The 21,921-nt window shown below is 49.5% G+C and overlaps 1 protein-coding gene across 4 annotated transcripts in view; it reads right to left on the bottom strand.

Moving 5' to 3' along the window:
• LOC142903594 (voltage-gated inwardly rectifying potassium channel KCNH7-like) overlaps positions 1 to 21,921 on the bottom strand; it is a 63,202-nt gene that overhangs the window by 17,116 nt on the left and 24,165 nt on the right. For 2 of the 4 annotated variants that reach the window (XM_076049314.1, XM_076049315.1), the window contains exons 3-8: positions 20,974 to 21,129; positions 13,799 to 14,278; positions 11,899 to 11,919; positions 10,673 to 10,696; positions 9,677 to 9,891; positions 2,455 to 2,880 (exon numbers count right to left, since the gene is read on the bottom strand). In XM_076049314.1, the coding sequence (XP_075905429.1) occupies positions 2,455 to 2,880; positions 9,677 to 9,891; positions 10,673 to 10,696; positions 11,899 to 11,919; positions 13,799 to 14,278; positions 20,974 to 21,129 (1,322 nt within the window). The remainder of the gene's footprint in view (positions 1 to 2,454; positions 2,881 to 9,676; positions 9,892 to 10,672; positions 10,697 to 11,898; positions 11,920 to 13,798; positions 14,279 to 20,973; positions 21,130 to 21,921) is intronic. The other 2 variants (XM_076049316.1, XM_076049317.1) reach the window with 2 other exon arrangements.

The following is a 21,921-nucleotide window of genomic DNA, read 5'->3' as shown; positions in this document are numbered from 1 at the left end:
AAATTGCTGCCATGGCAATTTTCAAGTGGCGCCGACTCAGCGCGCAGAGGAGTGGGAGGAGATTGAAAGGGGGGCCGGCGCACAGCCTTGCTGTTTGTTGTTGTTGTAGTGGGTGTTGCGCGATGTGTAAACTACAAACTTGCTCCAGGACTCGGAGAACGCCAAAAGGTCCCCCCCGCTGCTGCCACCGCTGCCTTTCAAGCGTGACAATTAGCCCGATGATCCCCTGAGGGAAATCACAGCCGCCGCCGCCGCCGCCGCCCTTCGTCTGGGTCATTCCGGGGCCTCCTGCAGGCCAGTGGAGGCACTACAAGTAAAGCAGGAAGTCTGTGGCTGCTGCTGCTGCTGTTGTTGTTGTTGTTGTTTGCTTCTTTGTGTTTGTTTCTTTAAGGAAATGTGCCTCCCGACGGGGGAGGGGTGGGGCGGGGGGGACTCGGTCAGGGTGATGGAGAGGGTCGTGCCTGCTCCTGACAGGTCCATTAAATAGCTTCCATCGGGGCCAGATCTCACCTCCCAATCACCGCCATCAGTCAGCGCGCCGCCGCCGAGGTGCGAATGAATGGCGCGGCGTGACGCCGGCGATGGGCTGCATTGATTAAAATCTGGGGGGGTGTCGAGGGTGGGGGGGGGGCTTACAGTAAGTCGGAGGCGTTGCCGAGGGAGGCTAAAAACTCCCGCCGCCAGCCAACCAGCTGTGTGGGAGACAGCTGGTGGCCATCTGCCACCAGTCAGCCAGAGAACCAAGCCAAGTCACGTGTTTAACTTTGTTTTTTTAATTTTCAAATCAGGTGAAACTGGGATGCCACACAATTAGATTCACACGGAAAAACAACAACATTTCAATTCTCATTTAACCTCCGTCATTTGCAATAACCTCATGTTTGAACAGCGCTGGGCACGACAGGCAAATGGTTCCGTCTCATCCCGAAGGGACGTTGGTAGGAAAATGACGGCGCGGCTCGAATGACCGGTTTGGTAGATCGCAGCTGCTGCTGCTTCTGCACGTTGGTTGCAAAAATCTTGCACCGTCAAAGCGAAGCACTCATGGGGATTTAACTTGCCGCGACTAATGTGATATCGGCTGAAAACAAAAACGAAAAACAAAAAAAAAACTCAACCTTTTATCCGAGACGGTTTCCAGGCAACACAGGTGGATGAGATTATGTCTAAAAATAGTCCCTGTCTCTGCAGTGGGTGCTAAAAAAGAACACACACACACACACACACACATACACGCACACACACACACACACACCTTCAAGACAGCAGCTGAAACCGCAGGCGAGGGTTATTTTTGGGTTCTCTGCTGCTGATTGGAGAGTCTAAAAATACACCGTTTTGTTATTCTCCTCGTGCTCCCGCTCCCGTCGATCCCGTCGCTCAGCGCTCATCAAAGCTGTACGACAAGTGTGTACACGGCGCTCGACCATTCCGCTCCCCTAGCTGCACCTGTCACTCTCCGACCTGCTGGCCTTCCGACCACGGAGAACCTTCTCACAGCCAGCGCACAGATGCAGCCGGCTCCAAGTCGTGACTCGCGCAAATGAAGCTCGCATTTTTACGCGCAATCCCCTCACATTCGCGAGCATCACAGAACGGTCAAGACTCCGTCCATTAACAGGGGTTAAGAGTCGCAAAGCTCCCCTTAATTCAACACTTCCAAGGCAGACATGGTTCAACCAAGGGGAGCCGTCGTGTCAGCGCTTGGCTGTGACACGACGGTCAGACGGCGGAGTCATTGGGCAGAGAAGAGTGATGATGAACGCGTGACTGCTGGGCGACTGCGTCACGAGCTAAAAGGAACAAGAATTGACTGCGGTCAAATTTACGAGGGACTCTAATCCAAATAAATCATTTAGACTTTGGCACGGGCGTGAGACGAAGTGAGGACTGCCTCCAAATGGTTTGGAAAGCAGCTCCTTACTGCTCCGGTCCACTGTGTGGCCCAGTGACTTTGGAGCTTACGAGTAAAATGCTTGCACGCTCCTTATTCTGGATACCAGATTACTGAACACCCCCCCCCCCGCAATCAATTCTTATTATATTGCACACCGGATTCCACAATGCATCGAGGGGCTGCCAGCCAATGCTTATTATATTGCGTAGCAGGTTAGTGGACGCACCAAGTGGTCTCCAATCTGTTGAGTGTCAGGCGAAGCCCTGTGAGTCAACAAAACCCAAGCAGTAGGTGTTAGATCTCCATAAAAAAAATGATTTCATTCTGTCATTCAGGCCTCCTGCTGAATGACTGACACAGGTAAAATGACGGGGTGGTTGGAAAGTGCAACTTAATGGTGCTAGAATGATAAGAATTGTGTTGGAGTGATTTTCAGAGGGCTTAAAAAAATTAAATGTATTCTAGAGTGTGATTTTGGGGCCAATCTCAAACGCGAGGAATCAGTCTTCATCCCCTCATTTTTACAACAAAATCCTCAACATCAGCTCCAGTCTTACCTCGTCCGACCCCGAGCCAAAGATGAGCAGGTCAAAGGGGATGGCGGCCACCATGTCGATGAGGAACCAGCCTTTGAAGTAATGGATGGCGATCTTGGCTGGGTCGCTGACCACCTCCTCGTTGGCGTTGACGTAGGTGGTGCGGAAGTTGATGAGGATGTCCACGATGAACATGATGTCCACGATCAGGTCCACCACGTTGAGCGGCGAGCAGGAGTAGCCGCACTCGCGCCGCCGCTGCTCCTCGATGTCGTTGAGGAGGAAGGCGGCCGAGTACGGCGTGAAGATGGCCGTGTAGATGACAAGCAGCAGGATGAGCCAATCCCAGACAGCCTTGAAGGGGCTGTAGTGGAGGATGGTCCACTTGTCAATGCGCGCCGTTTGCAGCTTGTACTCGGGCAGCACGTCCGCGCCCAGAGAGAGGACCTGAGGAGGAGGATGGAGGATTGAGCAACCACGCAAATCACAGTCTGGTGGAGGGTTCTGCGTCACTTCACTCAATTTCAAAAAGACTGTGGCGTTGTAGTATTCCAGGCCACTCTTGGTCTTCTACCAGTTGTACTTCGCAAGGTATTGGTATGGGCGCTACTAGCCCTGTGTTTACTAGGTATTGGTATCAGCACTACTAGCCCTGTGTTTACTAGGTATTGGTATGGGCGCTACTAGCCCTGTGTTTACTAGGTATTGGTATGGGCGCTACTAGCCCTGTGTTTACTAGGTATTGGTAACAGCACAAATAAGCCTGTGTTTACTTGGGGTCGGCACTACTAGCCCTGTGTATATAAAGTCTTAGTATCGACACTACTAGCCCTGTGTTTACTAGATATTGGTATCAGCACTTTTTCTTAAATAATTTGTGTGTAGTAAAATAGGATTGTTTTATTAATTGGTGCTTCTAACCTAGGTATTGGTATTGGCACTACTAGACCTGTGTTTACTTGGTATTGGCACTACTAACCCAGTGTTTACTTGGTATCGGTACAACTAGCCTTATATTTACTTGGTGTCGGTATTACCAGCCCTGTATTTACTTGTTACTGCCGCTACTCGCCCTATATTTACTTGGTACTTTGGTATCAATCCGATACTTTGCTTCCCAGGATCACCCACCCCGAGAAAAAAGTGACATTTGAAATTAACATTGACATGCATTTCTGTGTGTACGATAAAGGATGAGTGAACAGCTGGGTCAAGCAAAGGCCACGTTTGCTTATGCATGAGTGGTCTGGCTGAGGCTCAGTATTCACACATGATGTACATGATGCACATACTGCATCTGCTCTGACTACCTCTTGAGTGATGCAGTTTGGCATCAGCAGATTAACTCCCGCTCAAGACAGATTCAAACAACAGGTTAGTCAGGCAGTGATTTTTTTTTTTTTTTTTGCTGCAGTGACGCAGAGTAGAGGGAGGGATGGCCATATTGATACCAAGGTGAGTATCAGAGTCAGAGCAGAAAGGGATGGCTGTATCAATACCAAGGTGAGTATTGGTATCAGGGTGGTACTCGCATGATAAGTATAGGTATAGATAACAGTGCTGAAATCAGTCTTGGATTGATAGCAAAATTCCCAGTATCGCCCACCTCTTGAGGAAAGAGACAGTTTAAACTAAAATTGGCAAGAGACACTGATGGACTAATAAACAGTTTGGCCTTTACAGAACATATATTCGAACTTTTTTTTCCTCCAAAAAAGAAAACTACATTGAGTAAACCGCAGTTGAGTTTTACTGCAGTACATTGATAAGCATGTGGTTCAAGGGAAAGTCGGCCCATTTCAGTAAAATGTAAATTGAACTCGCAAGATTAAGAAAACACAAATGAACGTTTTCTTGCCTCTGCATTGTTGAATGTGCGATGAAGGATGAGTGAACGGCTGGGTCAAGCAAAGAGCATGTTTGCTTATGCATGGGTAATCTGGCTCAGCACTCGCACTGTACAACAGCGCTGCACACACACTGTGCGACTCCACTCCGACTATCTTCTGACTGGCGCGGCTTGGCACCAGCATATTAACTCCACCATGCATTTTCAATTCCCTAGAATAACCAGTTCACGCTGTTAAGTGGAGGGTGACTTGGGGTATAGTGCTTGGAATTTGTAATCAACAATCAACAAAAATAACGAAAACAAAACAACAATTTTGCGTCACCCAGCCAATTTATGATCAGACATAATGAAGCATGTGGGATGAAAAACAGTGGATAATACGAGATACATTTTAATGGAGAAGATATCTTATTCTCTCAAAGTTGAGAAATAAAAGTTTGGTGAGAACTGGACCAAATGGACTGAGGACTTGAAGTCACTAAGATCTGATTTTATACGAATGCTTGTGCTATGTATGAACCTATACACCCTTTTGTGATATTCAGATGTTGTGTAGTGGTGCACTTCCCAGTTCTGTTCTGTTTCGTTTTCTATATGTCCTTGAACGACTAAGTTTGTAATTAATGTAATGGAAATTTGCCTTTCCACATAAAAAGATCATTTCAAACAAAAAAATTGGATAATGTGCATTCGGTAAAGGGAGAAGTTTCTATTTGACAAAAGAAATTAGTATTACAGTCGGAAGCGTTGCTAATCACTTGTGCAAGTGACGCATCACTGCGCAGGAACAGGAAGCCACACGAGCAGAGGTGAGTGAATAATGAGAGAAAACACCTCCAACGATACGACGATGTTTCCCACCACGGGCCGGCTGCATCGTCTGATCGGAGCCAGGCGAGGCGAGGCGTCGCTCTCATCAGTTCCGTTGTTCCCGCGGCGGTGAAACCCAAACGCTATTCAGAGGGTTCGGTGGCGTCTCTGACTAAGAGGTAATTACAGGTGCGAGCAGAGGGACACATCTATTCATGCGTCCCTCGATAGCGAGGGGGAAGAGGTACAGCACGAGTGCACAGCCTGCAAGGGCACAGACGCGTCGGCCACAGGAGACTGAAACAGTCAACACCGTTTTATTTATCACTTATGTTTGGCCTTATCGCCGCCTGGCGTACCGGCCGAAATCCTCGGTGAGTGTATCAGCGTGATGCACAGCAGAGGAGGTGTGTGTGTGTGTGTGTGTGGGGGGGGGGGGGTAAGGGTGGTGGTGTTGGTGGTGGTGGTGGTGGGGAACATGACGTTTGTAATTGAATTGGTGTACATGGGAACCTGTGCGAGATGTCGGGGTCAAACGCTTTTAACCTCCATCGGTCGACCTTTCCGATCGATGGAGGAAGCCACACGGCTCAAAACGGGCCATGTTCTGTTCACCCCGCAAGGCTGCCAATTTCAATCGAGGGCGTTTCAAAATGCTCATTTGATCATTGACGCGGGACAGCTTTCAAATGAACTTCAATTCTTTCCAATGTTCACTTGCGCAGGTACAGAATCACTGTCACATGAATGTAGTTACATTTAATGTATTTTTCGATCCTCAATTTCAGTAAGCCAGGCTAAAAATAAATAAATAAATAAATACATACATAGGGCACTCCAGGAAAACGCATATTTAGCATTCTGTTTACGAGCTCCACTTCTGAACCGACCACATGTTCAGAAGTAGAAAAACAACAACAGTGCTGTTAAAACGAGCAGATGCCACTGACCCGGGAGCGGTATCGGTGATCCTTGGTGACATCACAAAGGGTTGGAGCCCCTAAAATGCCTGCAATCGCACACGCTTGCGTCTAATTTCTGGGTCGTTTGGAGTATTGGATTGTGCGTAACCAGGGACGGGTGGTGCGCGGAGGGGTTTAGGATGAGTGGTGCCGCTGATACAAACAGAATGGGAAATCCGGGCCCACACCGGGGGGGGGGGGGGGGGGGGGGCCTGCTGGGAAGGCTGGGAGGAGTCACCGGGCTGGCGGCAAGACAAACTATGGATCAGCGCATCGCTGCCAAACTGTCGCTAAATAAAACATCCCCGCCTGAATTATTCAAGCGGGCCCACTCAAGCTGGGCGCAACAACTCAGCGCGAACAAACCCTCCCTGGTGGAACGTGCGAAAGCCTCCCCGCAAAACCATATGCAAATGTGCATTTCAACCTTATCAATTATTCCCCGTTACGACTCCGCATGGACAAATTCCGTAATTACCGGCGAAGGGTCCCAGGAGAGTGAAAAATGGAAAGTAAGATATTAAGGGGAGAATGTGTGCGTCTGAGACCTGAGCTGCTAGACAAAAGGGTATTTTCTCTCTCTCTATCTCTCTCTCTCTCTCTCCCTCTCCGCTGACCAGCGTTGGGGGTAAACCCTCCATCTGCTGATGGCAAGCGCCTGCGTCGGTCGGCAGCCAAGGCCAGATGAGAGCTTGTCTGCTCGGGCGCCTTGATCACGGCTTCAGATAAACTCGGGGGGAGTCTGGACTCACTTTCCAGACATCTGCTGCTTCCTTGTGTTCCTCGCAGTCATGCGTCGGTGGGTGGGAGGGGGGGGGGGGGTTTCAAGAAAAGAAACAAAAAAACAACAGCACTACGGGAGAGACGATGTAAATTAGTAATCCTAGCATATTTACAAAAGTACATTAATTACTAGATACAGTGTGTTTGCCTTCTTCAACAGACAGAGGGGGATGACCCCAGTCTGTGTAGAGTAGAATATGCTCGGTCATTGGAGGAGAGAAAAGCACATGCACCGACGACTGAAATCAAGATGGCTTTAAAATAGGACTGTCGGTCGTTTAAATGTTTTAATCGCGATTAATCGCATAGTGTCCTGAGTTAACTCGTGATTAATCGCAAATTAATTGCCAATTTATTATCCTGCTCTATATGTAACTTTTACAAGATATGTATTGTGTTTCTTATACTCTAGGAAAAATTGGAGAGGACAAATATGTTTCCTTTGCGGAAATAATCTATTTTAATTTTTATTGGAGCATTCCAAAACAATTACATACTTGTGTCCAGATACTCTCCAAAAAAAACAACAAGCCTCAAACCTTAAAGTTGACCTATTATACTAATCTTCGGGCCTTTGTATTTGATCCCTCCAGAGCAGCAACACAAGATTTTCCGCGCTGAAAGCTTTGTAGATTTGCGTCTCTCGCGGCTCGTTTCCTCGCGTTCACTGCATCCCGCGAAAACACGGTCTGTTTTACTTCACTCCACCCCCGGGTACGCCTCCCGCCCAGCCCACTCGCTGTGATTGGTCACACTCGTTGTCGCTGCCGAGCCTCACATCCTCAGTTTGCCGGGGCGGTGCTGGAGTTGAGACTAAACAACAAACTCTACGAAACCGTCACAATTTAAACACTTACCGTCGGGAAGGCTTCGCCCTTTAACAGCAGTTTAACAGTTTACCGTTTCCGCAATCGCTGTATTTTGTTTTGAAAATTAACCGGATTCTCTCGTGTTTGTTTGTTGGACTTCCTGTCCAGCTTGATGCGGATCGCTCGCGGCTCGCGTACAAAATAGACCAGATGCCGAAACGAGGTGGGCAGCGCTTCGAGTTTACAAGGGCACTGAAAGGAAGCGGGCTCCGTTTTTCGGCTAATTGCGGCGCTTCCACGGCCGGTGAAAACACGGCCTGAACAGGAGGGCTGAGGCTCACGCGCCAGCTTCCGCCCCTGTTGTGAACCAGCCGTTAACCGTGCGTTAAAAAAATGAGTGCTGCTAAAAGGAGTTCGAGTTAACGCGTTATTAACTTCGACAGCCCTGCTTTAAATATTTCAGACTTGAAATAAAATGTTCCAGGTGAACAAAACCGACAGTATTGGTGCCATAAACACACTGTCAACGGTTATGTGCAGAGCCTGGTCGCAGTTCGCCTGATGACTTTGACTTTATTTCCGATGGCAGAGGTCAGGGAACTGCGCCGTCGGCCGGCTGTGGCCCCGCCCGCCACCACCCACCACCCCTCATGAACCCCCCCCCCATCCCCCCACACCCGAGCTGACGTGGCCTCGGAGCGCGAGCAGAGGTTAATTTGCGCGCCCTCCGTCTGTTCCGCCGTTAATGCGGAAAGTGCAAAACCGAGACCTAATCAGTGCTTGGGGGGGAGGGGGGGGGGGGGGGGGTTACAGCCCACCTGCCCCAGGGAACACATTAACGTCCGGTCCCCTGGTGACCCCCGACTGCTCCCCCAACCCCCACCTCCCGGACCGCGATGTGGTCGGCAAGATGACCTCTCACTCCTCCCAAGCCGAGCGACTTGAGAAGAAAACATGCTGATCCCACATCATCTGGTGCAGATGATCGACGCCGCTGCTTTATCTGTGGCAGTGTCTGTCCGTCCGTCCGTCTGTCTCCCCCCCCCCCCCCACCGGTTTCAATTAACAGGCCCGAGGCAAGCGGAGAAGGCAGGTGGTGGTTTAACGGTTTAACGGCTCACTTCCTCACTGGTCGCTCTGCTCTGTTCAACTGGGACTCAGTGTGACGATCGTTGGCCAACCCGCTGAATGATGCCATTGCTCCTCTCAGGTCTTCATGTAAGTCAAGCAGAGTTTGGAATTATTCAAATGAAAAGGAGCGAGATGTAATGGCCCACTGCTTATTATGAAAAGGTTGCGGATTAAACCGCATTTCCATTCACCAGCGTCAATCCACCAAGTCCTTAATTCACTCCTGCTGCTTACTCCATTTATTTTTTTTTAAAGTGTGCTAATACTCTAAGGAACAGCACTGCTTGATGTCACAAAGGGCCCCGGTACCTCTTCCAGGGTGGTCACAACTCCCCCTGATGGTTTATAGCTCTACGCCCAGAGACCTGCTTCAGGCCCCACTGTGTTTTTAATTGGCTTCCAACAATGTAGCAGGGGTAACAACACATGGACTTTTAGGAGGATAATTATGGAGGCAAACATGAACACATATCTACAAATGAGAATTAAATTGAACAGGTAATTGCTGTTTTTTACAATCAGTGTCAGTACAATCATAAAACACAGGGGAAAGGATGTACGAGTCACGGCGTGTTATGAAAAACAAAGTGGCTGTTTTATGGCTTCCTGTTGTAAAAAGTCAAGACAAAGTCATGCTAGATTGTGGCTAAACTGGATCAGCACACTGGAAACGCTGCTGCGCTGCATCACACCAGCAGCCAACAGTGCTGACGGATGCCTGGCGCTGTCCGTGGTGCTGAAGACGCAACTTGGAATTTCACTCCTGTTTCAGTCTTCTTCTCGTCTTTCTGGGCCAGTAATGCCCCCCCCCCCCTCTTACTCTGTTTTTCTGCTGCTGCATTTTTAAAACATTTTTGACCCCACTATTAAATGTTGAGCTCTTGCGGGAAACATACCTGCGTGACCTTGTCGGTGACGTTGTGCGTGCGGTCTTTGACTTTGGGGGCGATGATGGTTTTCTCCGAGGACGGCGGGGAAGGGCACTTCTTCTCGTTGTTGGCTTCCGAGAAGTTGAGCGTGATGAGCGGGATCTTGTTGATGGTGCTGTACTTGTTGAGGTTGGAGTCGGAGGTGGAGCCCAGCAGGCTGGACTTGATCTGACTGAGTGGTCCTTCAGGGGTGGGATGGACACACACACACACACACACACAGAGAAAACAAAACAGCCTAGTTAGGTTCCGGCGAGACGAGCCGCTGCTGGGAGTGGCGAGGGACAGGAGAACCGTCTTGAGCTCAATCACGGTACTTGTGATACATGGGCACTGTGCACGGCGTGGAGTGAGTTCAAACACCACACAATAACGACACGCACCGCAACACACACGCCACCTGCCCGGAGTGAACGGGCCTTTCACAGTTTCTCATTAAAAACTAATGAGGAACACTGTTGGCGTGAGAAGGGGATGATTCAACGCACGACACACACACACACACACACACACAGCGAATAAATAAATAAATAAGTAAACACTCAGTTCATCCACGCAAGGCCGATGAAACGATAACTCCAGCCTCCAAAAATTCACATCGCTCAAAATCGGCGAGGTTGCGTCGCCGCCTCGACGCAGTACGACGACTCGACAATGGCGGCGCCGTGACAAGAAGTGACGTGCGACCAAATGAGCGGAATAAAAAGTGAAAAAGAGAGAGGGAGAAGCGCTGACTCAGCCCAGCCAGCCGAGGTGACGCCATTACCTTTGTTTTTTTTTTTTCCTTTTTCACAAAGTTCAGTACGGTGATTGAGAGTCAAGGACGGAGGAACAGACAGCTGAGGATGACAGATTGCATGCACAGCTCCGACTGCATGCCACAGTAAGGGACACGTCACTGCAGGATTTTTTTTATTTTTTAAAAAACAGAAAGAAAACGAAGAGGAAAAGCTGAAGCCATACCGCCCGCCATCCAGGAGCGAGACACTAGCACACCAGGGAAGGAAAGAGAAGAAATAGGAGGTAAAAGGGGAAACCACGGAAGGTTGGGTGGGTTTTTTCTTTTGAGGGGGGGGGGGGGTTGAACAATCAGTGTGCGAAATACAGGGGGGGGTCTGGACTCCCCCAATGAACCCAGAAGACCCCCTGAAAGCCTCCAAGCCAAAATTAAAGGGAGTCGCTAAAAAAAACAATGATATAACGTTCTCACTAATGGTCAAGAAAAGGTATTTAAAATCACCCTTGTCTAATAAGGATTTAAAAAAAAAATATATCACTATTTGTTTTGTGTGCGTGTCTGTGTTGTTATGCAGATTGTCTTGGCTTGCATCCATGAAATATTGCGAGGTTATTATAGGCCTCCTGCATATTGAGGAAATGTAGATTGGTATTGAGTAACAATCAGGAGGTGGAGCCTCAATACCCCAATATATTGACGGGTATTTCGCACACTGAGAACAATTAATTAGGATGTCACATTGTGGTTGTTGTCAGGGAGCTCTGTGCATGTATGTATATTACGATACAAAACATCAATATTGATATATCACCCGCAATTATTTTTTTGAACTATTCACTTTGATGAGATGAACGTCAGCGTCACGCTGCAACGGTGCTCGTGTTGCATGCGGCACACGCACCCGCTACGCCTCCACTGCGTATCCCGTCACGATGAGGGGGGGAGGGAGAGGTGAAAGGGCGCGGCAGGGGGCAAGCAAATGGTATATGAATGGGAGAGCAGTGGAGGGGCTGGGGGTTTCTTTTGATTGGTCGGGAGATGGCGAATGGGAGAACCAGTGGTTGCAACTCCAGGACGGAGAGGCGTCGTCCATCTCATCTCGTAGAGCTTCGTTGATTTCATTCAACCGTGTTCTACGCTGCTTCATGCAAGCACGTGCATCCCCCCCCCCCCCCCCGCTTCTCAGCCTCCCCAGGGTATCCAAGCAATGGGGGTGGTGGCTGGGGGGAGGGGGGGCTCTTGGAAGGTCGTGCGTACGCGGGCTGTCCGAGTCGTTCTTGTTGGACTGTTTCGAAGCGTTCCGCAAGCCACAAAGCGTTTGCATTCAACACGGATCTCAGTCGTAGAAAGAAAAAAAAAAAGGGGGGGGGGGCATGCAGCAAGCAGGCTCTGTGCAGAATGCATCTCCGCTGGAGGTGACCGGCACCACCGGCAGGCTGCAGTTCGTTACCTTTGATATTGCGACCGTTGTCTGTCGACGGTGTGGGGGGAAGAATTGGGAGAGAAGCAAAACACAAAAAAAAAAAAAAAAAAAAGAAAAACTTGAAGCAGAGGCTGAGAAAAGAATTTTGCGGGCCTCTACAGCGAGCAGGGCCGCTTGGCTGTCGCTCTCGTGAGCGATTTGCGGTGGCGAAATAGACGAATCGCAACGGCAAAGGCTCATTGGCCCGGCCGAGATGGGAAGGGGGACCGTTTGAGGTAGCGTTGCAGTACTGGAGATTGGTCTTGGTCTACAGACCACTTTTTAAGGGTCTCGTCTCGGACTCGGAGGCATTTTTACTGTGTCTTGGTCTCGGACTGGGCCGACTCAGGGTTTTTGATCGAGACCAGTCAAGAGTCAGCCAACACTGTAATGACACGATAATAACAGAAAAGAATCCAGCTGCTGTCATTTTAAGCTCTGTTTGTAACACCCAGACAGACTGGTCATTTCTTCCCGTTTTGTTGTTTTTTTTTTTCTTTGATATTTAAAGTCTTGGTCTTGTCTTGGTCTCGAACCCCAAACATCTCGGTTTGGTCTGGATCTCGATACTCTCTAGTCTTGATAATGTCTTGGTCTCGGTCGGTGCGGTCTTGACTACAACACCAGTTTGAGGCAGTTCTGCGCTCAACCAAACGAGGGCCAAGAGAGGCTCATGAGTGATTGCAGAGCGCAGGGGAGATCGATAACGGGGCCCCGACTACAGACGGCGACTGGCCATAATGCTGATTGAGAGGGTGGCACGTCTCATCTCACATCTCCTATTTTTGGGACCGCAGAGACTTTGACAATTAATAAGGGTTAAAGTATGGGCTCGTCATGAGGGCTAATCATCCTTTCGAAGGTCCCTTAATGTAAAAAGACAGCGTTTTTGGTCGTCGAGCAGATCGGGCCGCCAACGTTGCCGAGGACCATTTGGCAGCGACTGGAGCGGCGCCGTCACTGAGAGCTGGCGTCCACGTTCTGGAAAGTCTTCTCGGCTTTCTCCGCGGCGCACGTGCGAGCGGTGCGCCTCGCGAATCGACTTCTTAAGTGCTTTAATGCATTTAGCAAGGATCTGGAGAGCAGGAGGGAACGACCATCCGTCTCACCTGTGAGGCTCGACTTTTCACAGCGGGGATTTTGTGTCACCGCTTGTGTTGTTCGTCAAGTTTTTGGGAATGTCTGTTTGGTCATTTTGTTGGAATTGTTATTTTGCCAATAAAAACAAGGAATTTAGTTCTCCACGGGCTTTCCATTTTGTGTCATACTGTCTTAAAGGTCCAGCGTGTAAACGTTTTAAAGAAACTAGCCTTCATATTTAGGGCACGGTCAAGCTGGCTTCGTTAAAGGTTAAGCGTGTAATATTTGGGGATCGTGAAAAAAGAAACAGCGACATCAGGTGGTTACATTTTAGAATGCAGCGCTCTTTCACTTATGGCCCCTTGGGGATCACCTACCCTCCCTTCTACCGAGCTTGCCAGTGAACTACGATGGCCTCTGTGGATCGGTACGATACCTCGTCCACTTCCTTCTTCTTTGGGTTATTAAAAGACGTGAGCGTTCAGCCTGAATACGAAATGGGCTGTCAGGTGGACTGGATTGTCCACACCAGGCTTCCTTAGAAATACGGCGGTACAAGATGGCAGCTAACTGGGAGTAAGACCCTTGATGTAGGCTGATGGACAGTATATTCTTATATACATATAAAAATTGTTATATGGGTAGGTAAACCAAATGACTTTTACTGTACTGCGAGTATACACTTTTATGTATGTATTTATGGGCAGTGAATTGAGCACTGTACCTTTATTACGCCTCTCTATAGCGAGTTCTAGCTGTGTCATAATACCAAATCAATCTGGGACATGGCTTAGCAAATCATTCCTACCTTCGCTGGCATGCCGGTCCCTGAAGGCCACTTTGGAGTTGGAGCCAAAGCCCTCCATGTCGTGCACAGAGGAGGCCCTGCGAATGCTGCACACAGTCTCTCTGGAGGGGGTTGGAGTGAGGCCCGGTATTGAGGGAGCCGCCACCAGAGTGTCCTCCTGGCTCCGGTGCGGCATCCGCCCGAGCGCCTGCTCCGGGCACACCCTGCTCCACGGGCCCTTGGGCGACGAGTGGTCCAGAGGCCCTGACACAGGGGTGGAGCAGTGGCTGGGCCCGATGAGGGCCCGCGTGTCGTTGGCGTAGGAGGGGCTGCAGCTCTCGCGGGTGGCCGGAAGCTGGTAGTCGCGCGTGGCCGAAGAGCCGTCGCTGTGGCGGGGCGAGTCCACCGTGACGGCGTCCGGGTCCTCCTGAGGCAGCGACTGCTTGCTGATGCCCAGGAGAGGTAAGGCGGGGAAACGGAAACGAAAGAATCTCCCTTTCCCTGGAAAAAAGGGCACAAGGTCGTGAGTCGCAAGTGAAGTGCATTCATTTCCATCATCTGAATTGCGGTAGTTTTTCATTTAAGTGTCTGTCTGGTGTAAGCAGAAAAGAGACCATGAAAATGACACCAGAAAATCTGTCTTCTGTACGGACACTTACAGTTGGTAGCGGTACAAAAATACCCTCACGCAGGTCAGAGGTTGCAATGCCACCTGATGTGGGATGAGCTATCGAGAGTAACCTGAAAAACAACAACTCCTTATTGGGATATCTAGATACTACCTTTGCCATGCCTGGACTCTATAAAACTGTGTAGACAAATCTTTGCTTCATCACGGGGCGATCGGTGGATCCTCATGGGTTCATCCTGGGTTGACCAATGGTTCATTGTCAGTTCACCATTGGGTGCTGTTGTTTTGTTTTGTTTTGAGGACTCCCCCAGGTTGCTGTACATATTTTCCAACGATCAGTAAACCTGCATGAAATGACTCAGATCCTTGACTGCTTTGCCTTATTTCAACTGAGAATTCACTGAGATTAATCAATGGCTAAGAACAAGCTATTGAATACAAGTTGACCTGGAGGACCTGGAAACATCTGCACTGCACCCCCCCCCCCCCCCAGTCTTTCCTAGGAGCAACAGAATCTGTTCATGACTATTAGTGACCGGTGGGCTGTCAATGTGAGAACGGTCAAATAAAATTTAGGGTCTGGAGGACTTTATGACTTGACTTGTACACCATATGAGAGCAGGCCTATTGATTTTCATTGTTTTTTTATTGATGAATTCAGCTGCCAATGAAGGAAACCCATTAATTCAGACAATGTCGCAGGTAGCAGAAAACACAATCTGAAATTCTGAACGTATTACTTTTACTCTCTGTGTCAAGATAAGATCAGTCTCCCTTTTGTTTGCCTGCAGCGCGACATGCATGCCGGGCCGCCCACCGAGGCTGCAGTTTGCACTTGCAATTTTCCAATCTGTTCCTCTTTATTGATTCAAGTCGCGGACGAGGGAAACGCCTGAAAAAAAAAAAAAATTCTTCCTGTTGCCGTTTTGTCTGTATTGAGACGGGAACAAAGGTTCATTCAACTCTCGCTCACTCTTCATAATACTATGTTGTCTGTGTAACCAGCCTACGCAGCTGCTAGTGAAGCAAACTTCAGCAAAATAAAACTTTTTATTAGCATGTTTATTTATTTTGTTAATCATGGATACAGGTGTCAGGGACATTCTGTCCTGCTTCATTTTTAGGACACTTGGGGGGATAATAACTTGACTTTTGGTGACACTGGTGTCTCGAGAGAAAGACGTATCATCAATTTCGCAATATCACGGCTACTCAAGTGTTTTGCTATCACCACAGAAGAACTAGTTACAGTTAAACAGCAGCGACAGCCATTTAAAGCAATAAGGTTGTTTTATTAACCAATAGTAAAGCAGAGAGGAAGAAAGTGGCCTCTGATGTTACCAACGTCCCACCTACGTACGTCATCTACTGCGCCTAGCAGTGAAAAGTAATGCAAACTGCCCATGATCCAATTTCAAAGTTTGAATTGAGCGTTTTCTTGCTTTAACTGAACAGATTTAGGCACCATTGCACCCCAACTAACTGCACAGTGATGACGGTGCCACTATCTCGCGTCAACATATTGCATGGCTGTACAACGAGCAGCTGGCGGTGAAGTTGTTTGGATACTTAGAGCAAAGACACAAACACAAAAAAAAAAAAAAAAACGCACTTTGGATTTTTAATGAGCCGCTGGGATCGACGTAACCCCATCTGATCCCTCGCTGAGTTTTTCCACGTCGCGCATGCAGCAGCGGAAGAAGCCGCTCGCCGCGTTCCCCCCCCCGCCCTGCCAATGCCTTGTGCTGGCTTGCCAGCAGCGGCGAAGGAGGCTGCCAACGCAGCTTTCTTCGAAAGACCACGGCAGATCAAAACAAACGCTCGCTCAGCCCTGGGCACTCGCTCAATCCTCGATTTCCCTCAATTATTCATGGAGGAGGGGGACATTTGTTGTGATATAGTAGCGCGCCCAGGAATGGCTTCTTTAACGGGGGTTATACAGAATGTTTACGGCGGATTCGGATGGATGGATTGACAGATCCTGGGGGGGGGGGAGATAAAGGAATGGCTTGAAAGCTTTTGCGGCGTTTTGGTAGAAAAAAGGTTGGGAAATAAAAGAGTAAAAGGGTAAAAGTGAACGCAAGGTGGCCGTTTCCCCACAAGGGAAATTTGCATTTCACAACAACGCATGCGCTTACTATAAAGGAGGGTCACACGCTGACAGTACGAGACTACGCATATGGAGCTCAAAACCATAGGCTGCTCGTGGTGAATAATTAAAGACACTGGAACATATGCCCTCATCGCGGGGAATCGGCCCCTGCAAATTAAGCAGCGAGAGCCGTGGCACAGTCATCAGGAAGGGAACTAACAACAGGACCTAGTTTACGACAGAGCTTTCCGTGCTTTCTCAAGCAACATCGAGCGCCACGGACTGAACTCGAGGCCTGACGCTCGTCACGTGCGACGTCAACGGCCGTGCAAAAGGAAGCATAGACATGAAAGAGGAAGTAGGATTGATGTGCGTGGCCTAGGGAAGAGCGGCGCACTGCTTCATCTTCCTCACGGCTCCCTGCACGGGGGTGAGACTGGGGGAGGGGAGAGGAACTGCGTTGAGACACAATGACTGGCGTCGGCTGTGCGGGAGCTCTTTTGGGTTCAACTTTTCAATCTGCTCAGTCGCCGGCAGTGGCAGAAACGCATTTATATTCAATGCTCGTTGAGGCTGTCAATGGCAAATAAAAACTATGCATATGAGTCATGATCAAATGAATCAGCAGCAGCCCTACTGCGGCCGATCCCGGAGGGTCGCATCGAATTCAGACTCAGCAGGATTCTGCTTTTTCCCGGCCTTCGGCAACGGCGCTCGCTGTATCACTGTATGGTGACGGCGCTCGAGCTCGCGCGTGAATATTTTTCGCGGCGCTCCGCATTTTCTAAATGGCAGAACGCGGAGAGAAAATGAATGAACGGCGGCTCAGCGCTCCGGTTCTAATAACTGCGCCTAAAGGGTAAACACACACGCCACGCAAATCTCTTAATTAGCTCACGATTCAGAGTTTACCGACAGCCGCGTCTGCGGCTATATTTAGATATCGATGATATTGAGAGGGGCTGAGCCGCGCAGGAAAATCTTCCTCTCAGAGTGAACGAGTGTGTGTGTTTTTGTGTGTGTGTGCGCGCGCGCGTCAGCTCCCTCTCATTCTTCGCCTGCAAATACTCACTGGCAGCTTTAAGCAGCCGCCCGGACCTACAGTGGCCCTAGTTGCTATGATACCAGATGGCAATATTTGCATTGAATATTAATTGGAGCCTCAGATCCTCACGTTGCAAAGTTAAAAAAAAATAATAATAATGAAAAAAATGAAAAAAATGAAAAAGTCTTTCTGTGAGCATGATTTGGACGGAGAAGAAGAAAGGGAGCATCCTTCCATCCATCCTTTTGGTGAGAGTGCCCCCCCCCCCCGCTTATAATTTTGCTGACTTTGAAATGAATCTGCATGAAGAATCCAGTCTTCCATCACCTTGGGGTGTTTACCTGGGTTGCTTGGTTGCTCCTGGGGGTGGGGGGACTATGGCCAGTTGTGCTGCATGCCCACTTTACCCAGCAATCGCTCATACGGGGGGGGGAAATGAAAGTGTAATTGAGCCATTCTTCCTCATGAGTAATGTGCCCACTGACGAAAACAGGTGCCATCGCACGCCCGCGTAAGAACCCATCGAGTTCATACTCGATTTAACTTGCAAAACCTGGGACGCTAGACACAAAGCCGCCAAGGCAGCAAGGTCCAGTCCGGCCTTTAATCCGTCAAACTGACTTCACACAACATATGTCACCTCCGCAGGGAAACAAAGGCATTTTTCATCAAAGACGTCCCGCTGTATTTACCGCTTTTCTTCCTCGCCCGGCACAAACGGGGCTCAGATGGGAAGTCCTTGACGACTCGCAGCTCGCCGTGCGACCATAACTCATGTGTGTACTGAGAAATAAACTGGAGTGGACGGGACAAAGTAAACCGTAATAGATGATCTGACAATTCTGAAGTTGAAGCTCACGCGCCGGTGCCGGCGCCGGCCAAGCCCGACCGCGGCCGTCTGCTCGGATACGAGAGGGCATTTTGCTCCAGCTGGGAAGAAACACGCTGGTCGAGCGATCACGCCATCGCTTTTAACAAACGCCACCGATCGGACCTGCCATCTGCCCCAAAAATTCTGGGGACGACCAAAGGGTGCGACTTCTGTCTGCCTGCTAATTCGCACCCTTGAGCCTGCCGCCCGCCTGTGGTCTTCAGAGAAAAATGTGGAAATTCCGAGATTAATGCGAGCGAAGAAAAAGCAAAAGCAAAAAAAAATCGTTAGCGAGGAGCAAAAGCAATCCATAAGCCGTGTCCACTGGAAGGCAGCTCATTTGTAGCGCGTGGATCGATGGCCTTACGTCGCCTTAAAGGAAAGGAAGGAAAGGCGGCTGCGTCGACATGCAGCTGGCGGCGCCGTTCAGACCCTCGGTGAGAAGCCACACCGTGCGGAGCCTTTTTTTTTTTTTTAAACGTCCTCTCGCCGCTAGTTCAGCCGTGACGCCATGTTGCATTATGCAGAGTTATTCAGAATCCGTAAGCTGGTGGAGAAGTGCGACTCTGCGGGGAAGATGAGGGGTGAGGGAGGGCGGGGGAGGGTAGGGGAGGCCCTGGGGTAATGGCCGAGGTTGGAGGGAGTCGACCTTGTAAACAGAACCGGGCCCTCGGCATCAGATGGCGCAGGGACGCCCGCTTAGATATTCAGATTAGACGGCGGCGGTTCGGCTCCACAAAGGACTGCGCTGTCGGGGGTGGGCTGCCCTCTCCGCTGATGCAATTAGCTCCCATGAATAAGGAAGTTGGCGTTTAGCTGAGTGCCCGCACCCACACCCACACACACACACACACACACACGCGTGCACACATACATGCCCGGCTTTGCCAACGCTAGTGCACACACACACTTGTTTTCAGAGGCGGCAAACCTCTTTTTGTGAAAAGTTAAGTGCGCAATAGTTGGATATTCTGAGAGGAAACAGCGACACCGAGTGGTTGGAGTTGAGATTGCAGCACTATTTCGCTTGTTTTGCTTTTATCCTAAATTTTTTGGGGGGATTAAGGCAATGCAAAAAACAAAATAAACTAAACGAGCGGAATGTCGCAGCTTTTCGAACTGCTGGTGTTAAACTGAACGTACGTACATGCACACGCGCACGCGCTCGGCTTTGCCACACGCCTGTCCCAACTGTTTTCAGTGCTGCCTGTTAGGGACCCCCCCACCCCCCCCTGCTCCCCTAGTCCCACCCCATCCAATTACGGTCATCTGGAGGTGACCTCTGCTCCTCCGCGCCACCGCTTTATATGTCAGCGAAAGGCGTAGAGAGACAGAGAGAAGAGAGGAGCGGGGAGTCGAGGCGGCCGACATCAAGAGCGCCACAGGGGAACGGGGCATTATACGGCGTTCCACCGGCAGCTCCGGGGAGGCCGAGTGCACCGCGCTGCCGTCCCCCCGGCGCTGCCCCGCCAGTTCGTCAGGCCGTCGGCCGGCTGGCAGGCGACGAGCTATAATTGGGTCGGACCTTTGGAGGCGGCGGCGGTGGCGGCAGGCGAACGCATCAGTGTCTGTTAAACGCCGGTGTCAACATGCCGCGCATGCTTCCCGTGCAGGGATTTCCCCCCGAGCGGACGAGGTGGGGGAGGTGGAGGAAGCTGGGGGCATTGAAGTCACAAGTCACGCCTGGCCTTTAGAAAGACGCCGCCGCCGCCGCCGAGGCTAAAAATATGAGGAATCAGTCGGATTCAAGCATCTCGCACAACAGACGAGCAAAGAACGCAGCGACGGTTCAAACTCAAACGCGCATCAGAGCCGTCGTTGAAAATCACGCCCTCATCTTGTTGTCATGTGATCAGACGGTGGATCAACGCGCGCGTTGCTTTGGCGACGTCGTCGTTGATCAATGCTCTCAGGCACAGTTTAAAAGCAGAGTGAATTTCAAGGCTACTTCCATCGCAGCACCTCCTCCGCAGATTGTCTGTTTTACCGGCAGGGGCGTGATGGCAGGCTTCCAAAATGAAAAATGAATCAAATAGGTGATCTGCCGTTCTCAGAATGTAGCAGACTGCAGACGTGGTCGACGGTGCGGAAAACGCACTGGTAGTTTTGCAGTCAAAACTTCCCTGGTAAAGTCAGCTTTTTGTTAAAGGTCCAGTGTGTAGTCTCACTTTATTTGAGGATGCGAGCGTTCAGCCTAAATACGAAACGTGCTTTCAGGTGGGTTAGATTGTCCACAGCAGGCTTCCTTAGAAATATGGTGCTCCAAGATGGCGCCTAACTGGGAGCAAGACCCTTGAGCTATGCACATTCTTATGTATAAATAAGAACTGTTTGATGGGTAGGAAACCCAAATGGCTTTTACTGGACTGCGAGAATTTTAATTAATTTTAGCTTTTACAAATCACAAATTAGGTAAAATTTTACACACTGGACCTTTAAGCCCAGTCTGGTCACAAATTATTGGGTTGGTTCAACACCAGTCTTATTCCAATACTGACGGCAGGTTCTGCTTTGCGTTGCTTTTAAAGAAAAAAAAAAAGTGGGAGGAGTTACTCACATTGGTCAGCTTTGGATGGCGAAGTATGGTTGAGTCTCTCCAGCGAGTCGCTGTTGTCCTCGTTCAGGACGTAGTCGAAGTTGAGGATGAACATCATCACCACGCCCTCCTCGTTCTTGACGGGGATGATGTGCGTCGCGCACAGGAAGTTTGATCCTGGAAGGTGGGGGTGGGGGGGGTGACAGATAGGCAAGTGTTACTTTTAGCCTTTTAGATACATTACACTTAACTGGAAAAAGAAAGCCCATTTCAAAAAAAGCTTTGTTACGTCAGCCATTGCAGCATTGAATGTAAACCGGATTATGTCATCATTGTTTGCCTGTCTTTTTGTGTAAAGTATTGTTATTTACTACAGAGTAATAGGAAATTCGAGAAATTCATTCTTTGGCATGACTACTAAATTCGGGAGAAATTTGAAAAAAAACTTCCCTAGTTTTTATATGTTTGTGAGAGGGCCACATGTTTCTTGTTATTGGAAAGTGATGTGACTGACGTGTGACCCATTACCCATTATCTAACTAACTAACTATTGTTCTGTTTTTGGTTTGACCCTGAAGCTCTCGTATCTGCGCACTCCTCGACTGCAAACAGGAAGTTCAGTCCTGGATTGCACTGCAAACCAGGTTTAGAGACACATTGGGAACTTTTAGGATAAATTCTTGGGGATTAAGACCGCCGAAAAAAAAAAAAACCAAAACAAATTGAATGTAGCAGCTTTTCCAACTGCTGCGCAGTTTGAACCGGCGGCTTTGCATTAGCGCCCTTTGACATTCAAACATCTTCTCCCAGATAAAGCTGTGTGCGCAAAAAAACTGACAGATAAATGAGGTGGAAAAAGGTCACAAGGTCCGCTGAGGAGAGCGCCCGTGGAGATAAATGATTTCATACATCCGGACGCGACCGAGTCCGCCCTGCAACTCGTCTCCTCCTCCTCCTCCTCCTCCTCCT

The sequence above is a fragment of the Nelusetta ayraudi genome, unplaced genomic scaffold (assembly GCF_046127955.1).
Source record: "Nelusetta ayraudi isolate G7.1 ecotype Tasmania unplaced genomic scaffold, CSIRO-AGI_Nayr_v1 ptg000114l, whole genome shotgun sequence".
NCBI lineage: Eukaryota > Metazoa > Chordata > Actinopteri > Tetraodontiformes > Monacanthidae > Nelusetta > Nelusetta ayraudi.
The sequence above is the reverse complement of the archived record's forward strand: the minus strand, read 5'-3'. Positions and strand labels throughout refer to the sequence as shown.